Source organism: Camelus dromedarius, chromosome 3 (genome assembly GCF_036321535.1).
Source record: "Camelus dromedarius isolate mCamDro1 chromosome 3, mCamDro1.pat, whole genome shotgun sequence".
In the NCBI taxonomy this organism is placed as follows: Eukaryota; Metazoa; Chordata; class Mammalia; order Artiodactyla; family Camelidae; genus Camelus; species Camelus dromedarius.
The window spans coordinates 84830285-84848832 of NC_087438.1; the positions used below are offsets into that span (position 1 = coordinate 84830285).

At 31.6% G+C, this 18548-nt stretch overlaps 1 protein-coding gene across 1 annotated transcript in view; it reads left to right on the top strand.

Annotated features, from left to right (window-relative positions):
- SNX2 (sorting nexin 2) overlaps positions 1-16016 on the top strand; it is a 53267-nt gene extending 37251 nt beyond the window's left edge. The window contains exons 9-15 of the mRNA XM_010998816.3: positions 781-894; positions 1148-1241; positions 2598-2803; positions 8568-8711; positions 9910-9990; positions 10114-10185; positions 11683-16016. Of these exons, the coding sequence (XP_010997118.1) occupies positions 781-894; positions 1148-1241; positions 2598-2803; positions 8568-8711; positions 9910-9990; positions 10114-10185; positions 11683-11733 (762 nt within the window). The 3' untranslated portion in view covers positions 11734-16016. The remainder of the gene's footprint in view (positions 1-780; positions 895-1147; positions 1242-2597; positions 2804-8567; positions 8712-9909; positions 9991-10113; positions 10186-11682) is intronic.
- Positions 16017-18548: the final 2532 nt, after the last annotated feature.

The following is an 18548-nucleotide window of genomic DNA, read 5'->3' on the forward strand; positions in this document are numbered from 1 at the left end:
ATAATTATAGGTTCCTCAGTCCCTGTCTTGAAAATTTAAAACCAGATTTAAAAGAATGGCTTATAAATAGTCTAATAATGAATGCCCTAAGTTGTTGATTAGGCATGTGATGAAATATGTTTATTCAGACCTCATTTTAGAGATGGTTGAATGTGTGTTTGTCTACGTTCTAATAGTCTCATTAAAGTTTTGAGATGCAAATTTGTTACTCGAAAGAGCTTCAGTTATAACCATTATAACCATGCTGCTCCTTATGTTTGGCACATTTTGCCCTCTTAACAGGTTATAGTTCTGTTTGTTACTGGTTGAGATTTTTTTTTTTAATTTACTTGAATTTTTTGTTTTTAAACATTTCTTGAATTGTTAAAAAATTCAAAACCGCACAGTCCTAACTGAGCATAAGGAGATTTTTCTCTAGACTTTCTTCTTTCCTTGTAAGCAGTTTATTTCTACTGCCAAACAGGTGGCCAGTGTTAAGGTGCTTGGCAATTTCTTAATATATTTTGACAAACAGAGTGTTGTTCCATCTAAATGTAAACGTGCAAAAGAAAAACAAATGGAAAGTCTATTTTTTAAGTTTTCCTTTGAGAATGTACAAGTAGTGTATTTGAGAAATTAGATCTCACTATTGAATTGTATGAGAGTGAAGAAAATAAAACCACCTTTTTTTTCCTTGTCTTTTTTTTGGGGGGGTGGGTATTAGGGCATTCTCTTTTGTGGCCAGTTAAACCTCTAGGCTTTTAACCGGTTTGTTTGCCCTTATTTGTCATTCAATTCCAGCTGCCTAGAGCAGTTAATACACAGGCTCTGAGTGGAGCAGGAATATTGAGGATGGTGAACAAGGCTGCCGACGCTGTCAACAAAATGACAATCAAGATGAATGAATCGGATGCAGTAAGAGCTGATTTTTCGACTTGAATAATGAGATGAATTAATGAGCCCAACAATTGCATTTAAAGCTGTACAAGTATAAAATAGGATATTAATTTGCTTATTGAGTTTAGTTCTCAACACATCAGTTGACCACTATGGTTATACATGGTTAATTTGTTGCTTTAAAACAAGGAATGTAGTTTGCTATTGGTAACCTAATTTACAGTGGTTTGTTCTGGCTAAGTTAGCTGCATTTTTCATTTTTTTTCCTCAGTGGTTTGAAGAAAAGCAGCAGCAGTTTGAAAATCTGGATCAGCAACTTAGGAAACTTCATGCCAGTGTTGAAGCCTTGGTCTGTCATAGAAAAGGTTTGTCTTATTTATGTGTTTAACACCATAAGTTAATTCAGATATTTTGTTTAAATTGTATTAAATGTATAGTCTGAAGTTATTATTAAAAAGAGAAAACAATAGTTTAAGAGAATTTCTGTTTCAACTTTAACATTTTTTGTTCTATTTTAATCTAACTTCTGATTTAGAAGTAGAAAAATCTTGAGCTTATAAAAGTATATTTTGAATTTTAGAGTTAAAACTGTTCACTTGATTAACTCTTTGTTAAACATTTAATGAATGAATGAAGATTCTTATTGGTAATTTTTATTATAATTAAAGAATGAGGTTCAAAAATTGACATTTGAAATTTTTCTTTAGAATGTTTATTTTGTGCCTATACTTCCTAGAAAACTCTGAAGTATTTATTTTTGAACCTCCATATTTAAAGACATGGAGTGGGTGGAGTGTTAAAAATTCATAGAAAATTTGAATTGTAATTTTTTAATTCTATGGTGAGGTTCTTTTGGTTTTGCTTTATTTTTAAAGAATATATGTATGGCTTTTAATATCACCTTTCTAAAGTACCTGATAAGTAATTTAGTATGTGCCATTACTGGCAATATATTGTAATAAAATAGTTACAGAAATCTACTAATACATTTATTATTAAAAGTAGTGTAACAATTTTTGCTGTTTGTATTATTTCTCTGTAGGGAGTGTTTTATGGTTCTTTCAGAGAACTTTATGTAATACAGAGCAACAGAGCAATCCAGGCAATGTAATTGTTAGTCATTGAATCTGTTTCTCTGTATTTGATGTATCTGAAATGATCACATTTTAAAATCTTTTTGGAAATTCTTAATATTTTACTAAGCATTCTTGTTGCACACAGAGAATTAAAGATTTACATGAATTGTATGTACAATTTTACCTTGCTTTCCTTCTGTGAGCTAAGTAGTATTCTCATCAAAAATTATAGACATATTTTCAATGATATATAAATATTTAAAGGCCAAATATTGTAGTATAAATCAATTGTGAGTGTTCCCAGTGCTTTCCATGTGGAAAATGTATTTTTTGTCTTTTTTAGAAATAGAGAAAGAGTGAGCGCTTTAGGGGGAAAAAGGGAGGCAGATCATTATATGAAATTATTAAACATAGTTCATCCCCTGGGAGTATAGGCAGTGGCTCTTTTTAGTTCTCAGTAGAGCTCTGAGCAGTTGACATTTATGCCCAAGGCATTTTAATGACTGGTTTTTTTATGTTAATTACTTTAAAGTACCTTAACAATTTGTGGATAAGATTTAGAGAAAAAGTAAAAAAAAAAAAAAAAATGCAGTATTTAAAAACTTTACTAGTGAACACTAAAAGTGAATACTTTTTTTATTTCAGAACTTTCAGCCAACACAGCTGCCTTTGCTAAAAGTGCTGCCATGTTAGGTAATTCTGAGGATCATACTGCTCTATCTAGAGCTTTGTCTCAGCTTGCAGAGGTTGAGGAGAAGATAGACCAGTTACATCAAGAACAAGCTTTTGCTGACTTCTATATGTTTTCAGAACTGCTTAGTGACTACATTCGTCTTATTGCTGCAGTGAAAGTAAGACTTATTTTATAATCTTCCCTGAATTCTTCTCACTTCAGTGTATTGCTTAGAAGAATATGGTTTCCAATTAGGCATACATTTAAGTGTGTAAAAATTACATACTGTACTAGTACATATAAAATGACTTCAAGATGATTATTCACAGTTTAATATTTTCTTCCCCTATGACTTAGACAGTACAGTAGACAGAATTGATGTTTTTAAGAGATCTTAGGAATGCCAAGTAAGGTAAAACCAATGCACATTTACTTCTATATTTACATATAAAAATAGAAGTTTGCTACTGATAGCGTTTATTACTCTTTCTAGCATGAACTGAAACTACCCATTGAACTCTCTTAGCATTAGTAAAGTTACAATAAGAAGCAGGACAAAAGCAGAACTGATTGTTGAATGAATATTTAACGGTGACTTTAGCTTGAGTTTGGACTGTAAGCTAACATTCTGTATATATACCAGAATGTATAGTTACCATGTACTTATAGATGAGCTAGGATTAGATTAGATAAAAATTGTGTTACCTAGTGGTAATGTTTAAGGGTGAACAGTGTTGTTTTCTGAATAGTTAGGAAAGTAATCCAGTTAACTAATAAAAATTAGTATTCTACAAGTACCTCCAATATTCAGACAATTAAACTAAACTTAATTTATCTATAACATGTTTTAGAATATACTTTTTAAGATCTTATGGTGTCCTTGAATTACTGTTATGAACTTTAGTTATGATGTGTGAGGGAACTGGAAGTTTACCTTGAATTTAAACATCTAGAAATTTAATGAGACCTTGTTCCTTGCTTTTTTATGCAAAATTTTTTCAGCTAAAGTATGATCAAATTTGTATTCATCTACAATCAGAACACTGATACACTGCTTATTATAGATGATTCTGTTCTCTAGCAATGATAACAGTTATTACTAGAAGGTTCTTAGCACTTTAGTATGGTGTTTTCTTAGGTTTGGCTAAAATACCAATTTTGCTTGTATTTACTAAGATATTACTGTTTATATTCCTGGTGGTTAATTTTTCTTTTCAGTTATTTAAAGATACTAACAATAAAGATAGCAGATACCAGAGTGTACTGCGTTATACATAGGCAACACGTGATATACAGAAATCCAGTTTATAGATAATGGTTCCTGTTTCTCTGTTACCTGAGAGCTGTTATGAAAAAGTGTAACACCTCCAAAAACCCTTTGGGTTCGAAAAGGGAAACTAGGCACTGTCTGTGAGAAGTAGGACCTGCTGAGAAGAACTAACCTGGAAAAACGCTCCCCTACTGAATTGGCCTTTCTGTGTAATGGTTGCTGATCTCTCAAAAACAGGTTTTCTCATACTGTATGAACCTTCTTGCTCTATTTTTACATTCCATGAAATTACAGTTATATTCATGTTTCCCAGAATGTTTTCACTGACACCAAAGGATATACCACAGTCAACTGAGTTTTGGAGATAATGTATGCAGTATCCCTGTCTTGTAGGTTCGGCATGCACATGAAAAACTCAGAACTGTCGAGGAGTAAAATATAAAACAAGACATTTAGGTTTGTTCAGTCCAGAGGCTTCCAAATTCATATGAACAGGAATTCTTTTCCAACTAATATCTTTTTAGATATATGGAACACACTTTGGGAAATAATGAATTAGTGATTGATTGACTAAAAGATAATTAAAGAGCTATAGTGAAGTTATACTTTAAGATAAGTTAAGCTCTTTCAGACTGATTTTTCTCCTAAAATCTAGCCAGGGAAACTTCATTAAAAAGTTGAGAAATTATGGAGTAGGATGATGACAGGGAATTTTTGTGGTCTTTTTTTTTTTTTTTTTTTAACTAATTCATTTGTATTTGAAAAAGTAATAAAAGCACATAACAGTTCTAATAGCCAAAAAAAGTAAATTTCTTTTCTACCTAAAACCTCTAGTCTCTCTTCCCTTGGTCAAATACAATTATATTCTGTGTGTCTCTATAGATTTAGCTATGGATATTTATGAAGCTAATTTTCTATTTCTCTTTCTTTCTTTCTCACCCCCGTTTTCTCTCCCTTCATCTCTTCCATCCTTCTTGAAAAAGTAGTATACTATATGCACTGTTCTTGGCCTGCTTTTTTCACCTGCTCCATTTTAAAGACGTCTCTTTAGCAACTTATGTAAATATGTGTTGCATTCTTTTTAATGGTTGCATTGTATTCCATCATCTAGCATATAGATGTACCTTGAATTATATGATGAGTCCAATCTTAAATATTAAGTATTTTGTTAATAACTCTTCAGGCATGAAATGCCTAGAGTAGAATTCCTTGGCCGAAGAGTGTATGAATTTTAAATTTCAATAAGCATTGCCATATTACTATTTGAAGAGATTATACATATTCTTTGTACTACCACCAATATATGTGTTCCTTCTTCTCCCACCCTATGATGAAGGTATCTTTTTTGTATAAGTTTTAATTTCTTTAGTTATTATGAATTTAAGCATCTTTACAAATGGTAAGCCATTTGCATTTCTTTTTTCTATGAACGGTGTCTACATACTGTTTTCTACGAACGTGTCCTTCATCCAGTTTTCTTTTGATATTTCTGTCTTACTGATTTCTAATAGCTATTTAATACTACTTAGGCCTTTATTTTATCCATATTGAGAAGACTTTTCAAAGTGGATGATTATTTAGAAACTAGGAGTACTTTGGACATTAGAGTTTAGAGCCAAAGTAGAGGGGCTGAAAACAACAGAAATTGGGCCCTAAAAAAAGAGATAAGGATCACCCAGCCAAAATATTGCCCAGGCCTGATCTTGTAGCTCAGAAACTTGTTTCCTTCTTTTGTACAGCCCCTAACATATGAGACTCCACTTTTTATCATATTAAGTGGTAAACTTTTTACACGCATTCTCATGTATTGGCCTTCTGTGAACCACTAGAGTAGGGTCATAGATTGAGGGTAATAGTTTTCAATGTTTTTAGCACTTGAATTCTTTAGGAATTCTTACAGGAAATCCAGATTTATGAAATATATTAGAAGAATTTTTAAACAAGTTCTACTGTATAGTGCAGAGAACTGTATTCAATATCTTATAATTGCCTATAATGAAAAAAATATAAAAAGGAATATATATGTGTGTATGTGTACATAAATAAACTGAATCACTATGATGTACACCAGAAGTGAACACAACATTGTAAACAGATTATACTTCAATTAAAAAAAAAGAATTAATTAAAAAAAACAGTAGATGGATTCCCTGAGAAATTTAAAATCTTCATTATTTGGCTGCAGCATACTTTCAGATTCAATGAATTAGAATATAGTATTAATTAAATTAAAATTGCAGCCTCAAATTTCCTGGTAGGCCAAGAAAACTGCTCCACAACTGCAGACTTGTCTAACCTAGACTAGTTTGCATACATACGTATACCATAAATTGGCAAGGGGTGGAGGCCAGAGTGGATCATCATTGTAAGCATATCCATCTTATAGAAGAAGCTAGTCCTGCCAGAGTGGATTAGTATCTTAATGTGCAGAGGCATACTTTAAGTTATGATTTGATTCTTAAGGATAGCATTTTTAGGTGATCTATTATGGTTTTTATTCTTTTTTTTTTTAATATTCTTATGTTACAAGGGTAGGAAAATGAAGGAAAAGCTAATTCTTACGGAGTTTTTTTTTTCCCTGAAATAACTTGACTTTAGTAGTTTTTCCTTTATCGTAGCTCCTACATCTATACCACAATAAACATGTGATGGTTCTGAGATATTATGAGATAGTAAACTGAGCAGGGACCAAATTAGTTTAAGTTAGTATATCACTGAAAATGCCAGTTGATATATATTAAGAACTTAAGAAAATATTGAAATTAAAGGGCATTTTTGGTTCACTTTTGCCCTATATTGATACATATTTTAAATAATCAAATTGTTATTGAATGGGGGAATTTATAAATGAAGAGTAGATATGGCCCTGTTCCTTTAAAGGGAAACTAGGCCTAGAATCTTAAATTACTTTTTAAATTTGTGTATGTGTCGGAGGTGAGGTGCAGAGATTATTTACTTGTTTTAAATGATAGTGACTTTTTCCGAATATATTTTTGTTGGATGTATTACTTTTGTGATTTTGGTCCAGATCGAATTGGCTGAAGCTAAATTGATTCATAATGAGAAATGTTTCATGGGGAATATGGTCTTTTAAATACAAGAAAAGCAACAGAGTGGACACTAAGAGTTACTACTAATGTAAGAAAAGAAATTACATGAGATGACAAATTAAATCTAGTTAGGTGGATTTAAATGTCTATAGATAGAGTGCTTTAACTTACCAGTTTGCCCAGGCATATCTGTTGTCCTGGTTAATTAAAATATGCACAGTCTTTAAGAAGTCTCTATTGATTTGGAGTTTTTGATGTTATTGCCCACATTTTTGAAATATGCTGCATAATATAAATGCAGTCCAATTATGGTTTTTAGAAATACTATCCAAGTTATTATTTGCACTTTTAGTAGAAATCTGGAGTTAGTCACCTGCATTTATATGTATCTGTTATTTAGAAGTAATCCATAATAGTCCCTACTAATTATTTAAACATCCACTAGGTTAAGTCACTCTGCTATATACTTTTCATTTTATTTTCAGTCCATAAATCTAGATCTCCTTTTCCCTCTTTTACATTTAGAAGAACTGTGGATTATGGAATTTAAATGAATTTACCCAAGATCATACAGTAACAAAACTAGTGTTTGAATCCAAATTTGTTTTATTCGAAAGCCTGCATTTGAAAAAATACACTATCTACATGCATGCCTCTTCATCAGGTTTCTATAAGAACATGTATTAATTTACCATTTCTTGATCCAAAAGCTCTTTACTTGGAGTACATGAAAATAATTGTTTCACCAAGTTATTAATGCTTACTTCATTTGTTTAGTTAGTAAGTACTAAAATAATATGAATATATCCCCAACATCAAGCTAGAAAAGGGATTATTATTGTATTCCATCCTATTCATCAGTTTTTTTCATGAAATTTCTTATGACTGTCTTATGTTCGTATTTCATCTCTTCCCTCCATTCACTTGCTCTTGCTTGGCCAAACCCCTGGAAAGAAGTAATGGACTTGGTTGAATTGTTCTTCTATGGTCTTTTTGTCTATTTCTTCATTTAGTTCTGCATAGTACATACATAAATCTATTTGCCCTTTTCATCTTGTGTAGAACTCCCCCTCTCATTTTGTTATACCTTTACATTGCTTTGCCTTTTATTTATTTGCAATTGGTGATCTCTTCCATCACATTTTTACTTACTTTCTGATATCTTATGGCTTTTCCCGTTTCCTTTTTTCTTCAATTTGTGGCATATTTCCAGCACTTAAATCTACTTTTTATGTTTTAGTAGGAAAACTTCCAATGTAGATATGACACCAGCATTTTCCTATTAAAGGCATCTTTCTTCAAAGCATAAAATTCTGTTAGAAACCTTCTTAGAGGCCACATTTTAAACCCTAAAGGCTAGTGAAATGGATTTGGTACATAGTTTTTTCTTTATTCTGAGCTATTCTATTTAATCTAATCACAGGTTTTTTGGTTTTTAAGCAAATGAATATAGAAATTTATTTTCTCTGATATAAACATGCTTATTTTCAGTATTTCACTATATTAGAACAACCTTTAAGTAGTTGATCTTAGTGTTTTCAATATTACAGCACCTCTAGCATAATGAAAGTATTTCAATGTTAATTCCCAGTTAATAGTACTATGTTATTATTCACTTACAGGGTGTGTTTGACCATCGAATGAAGTGCTGGCAGAAATGGGAAGATGCTCAAATTACTTTGCTCAAAAAACGTGAAACTGAAGCAAAAATGATGGTTGCTAACAAACCAGATAAAATACAGCAAGCTAAAAATGAAATAAGAGAGGTGATTAATTAAAATGCTTTTTTTATCTCCTTACCCAAATTTTCCATGAGTCATTCATATATGCATAATTTTTCATAAATTTTTTTCTGAACCATTCAACGCTTAGCTATTTTTTTAAATAATTTTATGAACTGTTTTAGAATTACTTTTAACATTTTGATCATCATTAAAGTCTTCAGAGCCCTTTGTTACTTCCACCAAATTATAGAATGGATAAAGATGCCTATGAGGAAAAGATTTAAATTAACCTTGAATTAATAATTACATATTTCTTTTGAGATGGTTAATTTGATTTCAGATAATTACTTATTTTGTGCCTAAAAATGGTTTTAGAGATAGACTTGTCCCACATTTAGCTGTCCAGGCAACATTATCCCCCATATATATGTATTACATATGGTATTTTAGTAAATTTGTATAAGTTTATTATAATTTATACACTTTTTTTGCCATGCTTCAATAAGGAAATTGAAGAGGTAGGATAACCTTTATATTACTTAAAATAAATGTACCTGCTCTTTGAAGAGTATGTACCAGTGTTTTGGTTTACATAGTGGGAAAAATATCATTTCATTGCTTAGTCTTCAGTTATTTTATTTTAGCTGTTCCATTGGTCACTAATCACACTGTTCATTGTTTCTGTACTTAATTACTGATAGGTGTTCAGTAGATCATAATTGCACTTTTTTTTTTTTAAATCTGGACATCTCACCATTATAAAAATGTTTTTTAAATGTTTGTCATATAATTTTTCTAATTACTTCCATGAGCATATAAATTATGATGAAAATGTATTCTTGAAATTAGCAGAATATTGCTGATATATTTTTAAGTACTTTAGAGATACAAAGAAATGAGAAAATTACACTAATACTGCTAAATTATTTGGTAGTGAATTTTATACTCAAAATCTTTTAATCTAAATTAAGGTGTGGAGATTGTAGTTTAGTTAGAACTAGACTATCCTAATCTTGATTAAATCTGACAATGACATATTGATAGAAATTAAACTGTTACGCATTTCTGCTACTAGAAAGTTACATACAGGTTTGAATGATGCCAAAGTGGGTTTTGCCTGTATTGAACTTCTAGGATTTTTAGGCATTACATTAAATTAAATGAGTAGTGATGACAGCTAGTTCTGTAATTTTTTCCCAGACAAGAATAAAAATTTGTACCTTTTGTTTGTTTTTATTAGTGGGAGGCAAAAGTGCAACAAGGAGAAAGAGATTTTGAACAGATCTCTAAAACGATTCGAAAAGAAGTGGGAAGATTTGAGGCAAGTATAATAATTTTATACTTTTCTTAACAACGTGATCACATTTTGCTGTGATTTTTGTGGTAAAATCAAGTTTAGTTTTGTACTAATGGACCTTTTTTTCCATGTATTGTACTTTAACAGAAAGAACGAGTGAAAGATTTTAAAACTGTTATTATCAAGTACTTAGAATCGTTAGTACAAACACAACAACAGGTAAGGTAATTTTTTATAACTTACAATTAGTGAAATGAGCGTTTAAACTTGAGGGTTAATAAATAGTAGAGAAAACCAAAGACAGCAAAGGGAAAAATGGTAGTTAAAGTAATTGGAAATTCTCAGGTCTTTTTTGCCTCTACTCCTTCTAAACATTAGGAGAGAGACCCTTTTCCCAATTTTAGGCTGTGAGAGACATTCTGGACTACTTTTCCCTTTTTCTCTACCTTCCCAGTTTTGTTTCTGTATTGATCATAGCTGTTTGAGTACATTCTTTTAGTAAGTACTTCTCTTCCATAACAGATAGAACTTAAACTGGAAACCAAATTTTAAAGGTTTTTTTTTTTTTAAATATTGTTTTGATGTTTGCTTTAGTTTGTGTGGGGTTGGTGTTGATTGTATGCCACAAGTGGCATTTGTCTCTTTAATTAGAAGACCATGGGTTTTAATGTTACATAAAAGAAAGAAGTCTAGGGATGGGGAGTGTATAGCTCAATGGCAGAGTGCTTGCTTTGCTTGCTTCAGGTCCTGGCTCAATCCCCAGTACCTCCATTAAAACAATAAATAAGTAAATAAATTTTTTAAAAAGCCTAATTATACCTCTGTCCAAAAATAAAATTTTTAAATTATAAAATTAAAAAAATTTTTTAAAAAAGTTTGTAACAAGATAATAGAAGTTTTTTTCTGTATATTTTAATATAAATTTGAGTACTAGATCAGACTATTTAATATCTTGAATAGAACAGTTTCTTCCTCCAGTTCATTTAAAAATATGTGGATTAGAAACTTGTCTATATAATATATAATAGATTATATTTTTTAATTAGGTGATGACATTATATCTTCAAATTATATTTGTTTTGTATTTTAAATACTTAGTTCATATACTTAGATGTTTTTTAAATAGAAAAAAATAAGTTATATAAGCTTATTTTTATAGGAATTGTTTTAAACATGTTAGTTTGTACGCCAGTCTGTTCTATTCTCTGGACTATCCAGGAAAGACTGGCAGCTAATTCCTTCCCAGCCTCTTTTCCCTTTCCTGTTTGAATTTTCTTTTCTTCCTCCTTTCTTCTCATTTTTTTTGGCTAGCAATACCTAAAATGTGAATATCTTATGAATTAGGAGATGATACCACTTTATATTGGAAAAGCTCATTACACGTTTATTATTTAAGGTAATCTTATACAGCTTCCATATATACAATTTTGCATAAGTTAAAAAGGTCTTAAGTTTTTAGGTATTTTTATAATTACATTTTTTTACATCAAAACCTGAAATTCGCCAGGAGTAATTAGTATTTTAAAATAATTTATACATGAATTATATTGACAAACTTCATATAAGGGAATTAAAATGATCCCTTTAAGAACCAAACTTTAGTAAATGTTATTCACTGTTAGCTATTTGTATATATTTTTTTCTAGTGCTTCACAGTATATATTATATAAATGACAAAAAGGTTATGAGAATTTTTATTTTTATTATCATCCACAGCTGATAAAATACTGGGAGGCATTTCTACCTGAAGCCAAAGCCATTGCCTAGCAAGAAGATTATTCCTGTTCAGAAGATCTTGGATGTTTGTTCCAGTTATGCAGAATTCCACAGTGAAATCATTTAAAACCATCTAAATAAACCACTATATATTTTATGAATTACATGTGGTTTTTTATAAATATATATTCTGACATTTTATTACAAGCTGCATGTCCTGACCCTCTGAATTAAGTGGACTGTGGCATGACATTCTGCAATACTTTGCTGAATTGAACACTATTGTGTCTTAAATACTTGCACTAAAAAGTGCACTGCAAGGCCAGAAAATTTTACAATATTTTTTCTTTACAGTATGTTCTGTAGTGTGTTCACCCTCTTTATGAAGTGAATTATCAATGCATTGATTAATGTTCACTTACACATTCCTGTATAGAAATTAAGATTTTGTGATTACAGTAATAAAATGATATTCCTTGTGAAGTATTAGTAACCAATTATTTGGGTATGTAAACATACTAGAGATCTTTTAAAAACATTTTTAATAGGAAGAAACTTTTTCTTCTTGATGTATATAAGTGATGCTCTGATCCATTAATTTTTTTGATTGACAGAAAAAACTGAAGTCTTTCACTATTAAATGATAAATGAAGCTTAATTAAGTTTTCTTTTTATGAAACCTTCATAAACCAAAGAACATTTATCTGTTGGTTCAACTTTGGGGAATGCTCTTGTCTTGAGTAAGGAGTAGAATTTTTGAGTAAGTAAATTTTTGAGTAATTTTAGAGTAAGAATTAAGAGTAAGGAGAGAATAATTATCTTTGCTTGTTTTTATCCGTCCCTATTATAAGTACCCAATTTAAGAATTTGAAAAAGACGGACTTATGTGCTTCTGTTACAAGTCCTATGGATTTTGCTCATCCTTTATTATTTTCAAAGTGTAAGACTGCATATATTTAATTTATTCCTTGCCTTTCCTTTGATTTTTCATTTTAAACTAGAAGTAGATCATCTATGACAAAGATTGGGGCTGTGCTAAAACACCCTGCAGTTTGGTGAATAACCGTCAGGATAGTGCAAAGCAAACTTGAAGTAAAATGAAATTTGTCTTCAGCAGCCATCTCACCTATTTTTGTATCCTGTTTAGATGGCAGTTATATAATCCTTAATGTGGATGAAAGTATAAGCTATGATTGGCATCAGTTATTTTCATTTTTAGAAAATAATTCTTAAAGATGATCTTCTCAGGCTTAACATCTACATCTCCCTTCCAAAAGAGTAAGACATATGTGTAACTGAGTCCTCTTTAGCAGCTTGCTGGATACAGTTAACATATCAGAGTTTCCTTAAGATATGTTTGCTTCCACTTACTTTAGTTGGAATTTTTAAGCCTCTTGTAGGTATTGTTCATATTTATGATCCTGAAGTCTAGAAGAATACCTGACACACAATAGGTTTAAAATAAAGCCTTGATTAATTGAAAAGGAAAAAAAAATCCTAGAAGATGCAAAATAATGTTTGCTATCTTAAGAAGAAACTGAAGTAGAAATAGTACAGTCTTCTGTGTTGTTTCTGTTGAAGGTAGCTTAGATACTTTTGAGAAATGAGTAACTCATATTAATATATATCAGATCCTATCTTGTCCCATTAATATTGAGCAAAGTAAAGGCTTACTGGAGAGAATTTCACTGTAGTGATGTTTAGTATTAAGTACATAGTTATATTACTTTCAGAGATTCATTTTACACATACGATAATAACTTAGTTATTCAAAGTCCAAATCTCCCATTCTGCTCTGGTTCATTTGTAAGACCATTCAGTACCTCAAAATAAAATAATAAATATTTTCGGACATGATCAAGTTGAAACACCCATCAATCTTCATATCTCTTCGTATTACTAAAATACTTTCATTTCAAATAAATAGAACAATGAGAGCATTAATATGCTGATAATCTTTTAGTTTTATAGGTCTGAATTTAATTTTTTTTTTTCTTTAAGCAGATAAAAGTTAAAGAAGGACAGCATAATACAGTGGAACAAGCTGAACTTGAAGTTAACATACTTGTGTTCAGTCTTCTATCAGTCAGTAGCTGTGTGACTTTGGGCGTATCACTTACATCTCATCTATGATACAAGGGTATAAAACTGATTCCTGAAGTGCCTTTCTACTTTAAAATATGTTGTTTGAAATATCAAACTTTGATATTAATATTAGTCTATTAGAAAGTCAAATTCTAATCCAAACTTTTTATTAATAAAGTAAAGCAAGGCAAAAGCAAAATTAATGTGTAAAAATGTAATTTCTAAACATAAAAGAATTAAGTTTTTGATTGTATTTTTTGATAAGGTATTTTCAACTATCCATCTTATTTTATACATAGATATATATTTATACTAGCCTCAAAATACTCTTGCTTCATTGTTGCTGTTCTTTAAACCTTTTTATTTTATTATTTAGGTATAGTAAAGTTTTCAAAGTTTGTTGTACAAAGTTTCATAAATGGTTTTAGAATAAAATAAATAAGCCTCTTAACAAGTCAGGTTTCCTTAAAGGAAGGAACTCAGATGAGTAGAGAAAGATTATATTCCTTTAAGAAATGCTTCTTAATGTCTAAGGGAACTATAAAGACTTCCATTTTTCTGTCCTAAAGCATATGACTAGTTATAAAGCTAAATGGCTACTTCACTTTCTTATGGCTCCCTGCATGGGCAGTCGTATTTTAACAAGAGTCAGAAATTGATTAATAGTAACTACACCCTAGGCTGAGCAAAAGTCATCCTGTTTTAAAGGAAGAAAGGTCGCTGATAGGAGGGAAATAACAGCTGTGAAAAGGAAGTCCAGTCACTGGCTTGAGATTTTTGGATGCATTTCCATATCCACTAGTGAGGAAATGTGAATGTTATATAGTATCTTTCTGTATAACATATTCTACTTAAGAGTTTTGAAAAAAGACAGAATCACCATTACCTTCCTTATCCAAAATCTAGAATCAAGTAAGTTTCATTTCTAATTCTCATAATAAAGGATATGGTTTTAAGTTATAATGAAAGCAACTGTTTGGCCAGACACAGAAATAGCAAGAGGGGAATTATTGCAAGAGTGGTATGAAAAATTGTTGATTACTCTGACTTTGTAATCAAAGCCATAAAGAGAGGTCATGGTGATCTGTGGATGAGGTCCTTAGAGTTTAAACCAATAGAAATATAATGTGAGCCACACACATAATTAAAAATTTTCTACAGCCAAATTTTAAAGAGTAAAAGAAACAGGTAAAGTTAATTTTAATATCTAATCCAGTAGCTCCAAAATATTTTAATGTGTAATTCAGTGTATTAAAAATTATTGTGATAGTTAACATTCTATTTAACATTTAACATTTCATACTAAGTCTTCGATATCCAGTGTGTATTTTACACTTTCATCACATCTCCATTTGGACTAGCCACATTTTAAGTCATCACACATGGCTAGTGGCTATGATACTGGACAGCGCAGATGTAGACAGTGCCATTCATGGAACTGGAAATGGAGAGTAAGTGCAACAGTTGTTTGTTATTTACCATCCCAAATCTAGTGAAGAATTCAAAGCTAAATAAAAGGGACTAGTAGGTGTTGCTCTCAAATACAGGTACAATTTAAGTGCAAGATTTTGTAGCATAGTGCTTTGCAGGTGGTGGGTACTGAATATCTACTGGGAACAAATGGTAGCACTTTAATGCCTGAAGGAAACTTAGTCTAGTACAACTTCCTCATTTTACAGGTAAGCAGATCCAGAGCTTAAATCGTTATGATTGAACTGATTTTTCCTCTTAAAATGTTAAATGTCTGTGAACATTCTTCTTTGAAAGTGTATGAACTTTTCAAGATTCCTGTTCTGATCATTAACATAGAATTCTAGGAAGTCCTTTGGTATACACAATTCATTTCTTCAAACTGTTAATTTCAGAAGTGGCTGAGAGTAGAAGATTGTACAAAACAAGAAAGTTGTGGCTTGCTGTCTAATCTTTTAACGCTCATGAAGAAATTAAAAATCCTCATCTTCCTTTCTCGTCACATACTTTTTTTTAATTCTCAAAGAGTTAAATAATATTAAATATTTTTCTTAATTAACTGGATCAAATGGAAACTGTATTTAAAGCCAGTTAAGGTGAAGCTGCCCACATGTTAATACACAGAAAATTATTTTTTTTTAAATTAAGGTCAGTTAGTGGGATAAACTGTTCGGGGGGGTTCTATTTTAAGTTTACGTATATGTAACTGTTTAATAAAACAAAAATTAGACAAAATTTAACAAAAATGAACAATAAATTGCCTTCTTACTGCTTCCATATTCAAGTCTCAAGTTATCTTGATTTTAATCTGTATTTACTTCCTAGATCTTTATTTCAGATGTCACTATATACGTGTGTAAGTGTGTGTGGGTTTGTGTGTGTACATAAATGTACATGTGCATGCATGGAAGTAGGCTTTTCAACCAAACTTGGATTCTAAATTTCAGTTAAAAATGTTTCCCAGGTTCTTGTAACTGAGACAAAAAGGAAAGTGCTTATGTTTTCAGTTACATTACTTCAGTATCATTATTTTGCCAAGACCAGCTTGAGTTGACTATATTTCTGAAATCTGTTCCATTCTCACTTGTACTCTCTCTCCCACAAGATCTTGTGACCATGATAAAGTCCAGATTATCCAAAATCTGGCCTCAAACTACTTTTCCTGTCTTGATCTTACCCCTTACCTTCACCTACCTTTTGCTTTATCAAATGATGCCCCTGTCTTGTGAGCTTGCTCTGTCATTTATGGCCCAGTGCTGTTGGTGTTACCTTGTCTGAGTTACCCTTTTCCACTTTACCAGCAGTTGGTTAAATCCTATCCAGTGAGTAGAGTCCTTATCTTCCATATATCCTCTTTAGTCTCCTAACTAAAAAGAAGCAAGGGACCTCTCAGTCTCTCAGCAGGACTCTAGTAACCCTTTGTACCTTTCAGATTGTACTTACCAATGTTACTTTGCGTTATAGTTGTCTTACTGCTTTGAATACTCTGTATGCTTCTGTGCCCTTGTTGTTTCTTGTAGAACCTAGTGTGGTACAGTTGAGAGAGTACAATGGGGTAGTTAGAAATACGGTTATGCTTCTAGCCTGCCATTTTGAATTCTGGCTCAGGAATCTACTTCATTGACTTTGAGCAAGTTATTTTTCTCTGAAATTTAGTTTCCTTATTTGAAAATGGAAAGTAATAATAACATCTGTTCAGGTACTCCTTCAGTTTATTACGATAATTGATTTGAATTTCTCAGCAATAGCATGTACTTAATAAATACTAACTATTCATTAAGTAAGAGTCTACTTAATCTCAGTCTAAACAGAGTACCTGCATTTTGATTATTTCACCAGTCTTCAGGGCTTCTTCATAACAATGGATGTATGTTTGATGAGGGTATCAATGGGATCTCCAGAAGGATTCCCTCTCAGAGCAGTCTGTCCCTGAGATATTTCTTGGAGCCCTGAGGCTGAAGATCAGAGGTAGAGAGGAAGAATGTTTGCAGTCAAAACCAGTTTTTATTTTATTATTTTTAGAGCTGCCCTCTCTACATAGAGACTCTAGTTAAATGAGTTGTCAGGAAATGAGCTAGAGACCTTTAAAAGGAGTGTGGGGACAAAGGAAAGAAAGGTGAGATAGAAATGTGGCAATTATTTAAGAAAAGGAAAGTTTATTTCCACACACAAACACATATAAGAACATTGACTATGTTGTAGACTAAGGGAAATAGTAATCAATGAAGAAAACACATGGAGAATAAAAAGATCATGATGGCAATTGATGCAACAGCAATTGTACAGCTAAGTGATGGTGAGCACCTGACTGCAGTGGAAGTAGGAGGGGAGATAGGGAAATGGAAGTAAGAATGGGCAAGCTTCACTCATTCATTCATTCATTCAATAAGTATTTGTTCAGTCTCTACTGTGTCAGGCACTGAAGCAATGGACTGGGTATCAAGGAAGGACAAGAGAGTTGTCTAGAATGATGCCCAGATCTCTGGCTCTGATGATTTAGGATACTGCTGCTTTGATTAACTGAGATATTATAGCAGGTGTAGTTTGGGTAAAGAAAATTCTTAGGGGCAATTTATGATGTAACTTCAAAATGAAAATAAGGTATTTTCAACTCTCCATTCAAGATGACAATGTATGAAAACAGAAGTCAGGAGTTGATATTTCATCATCAACTTAGGCATGTGAACATGCCCTATCCCTTAAAGCCTTTGATTGTTAATGAATGCAGCCTTAGAGAAGAAGGAGAATAAGATCAGCCTCCTGAGAACAAAATCCCATGTCAAACTAACATCTAAGGGCATAATGGAGGTAAAGAAGTAAGGTAGATGGAAAGTACCTCAGAGAAAAGTAAGGGTGTTTCTTCCTCTGAACAATAAGGAAAGGAAAGATGGATCTATTTGGAAATAATGGCTGAATGCTTTTATTTTCTTAGTGAAATAGGAAATTAAGCCATCATCAGGGAGGGTTATCAGCAGGAAAGCCAAAGAAGATCGGAGGCCAAAGAAAAATGGTAGATGTTTAGAGAACAGAAACAGAGAAGAGTAAGAGACTATGGATGAGTCCTGACTTTCAAATGAATTTGGAAATCATGAATTTAAAATGAAGCCAACCAAAGGAAGTATCCATTTTTTTCCAGCCATGAGAAAACAGATTGTCTGATTCATTCAAGATTAGGGATTATTGATACGTGTGAGAAAAATCAAGGGGGAGAGGATTTTGAAGTAAGAATTTAAAAGACATCCCCAGTACTTTTCCTCAAAGAATTTCTTTCTACTCTTAGCTGTTTCTTCTGCCATTTATATGCCTTCATG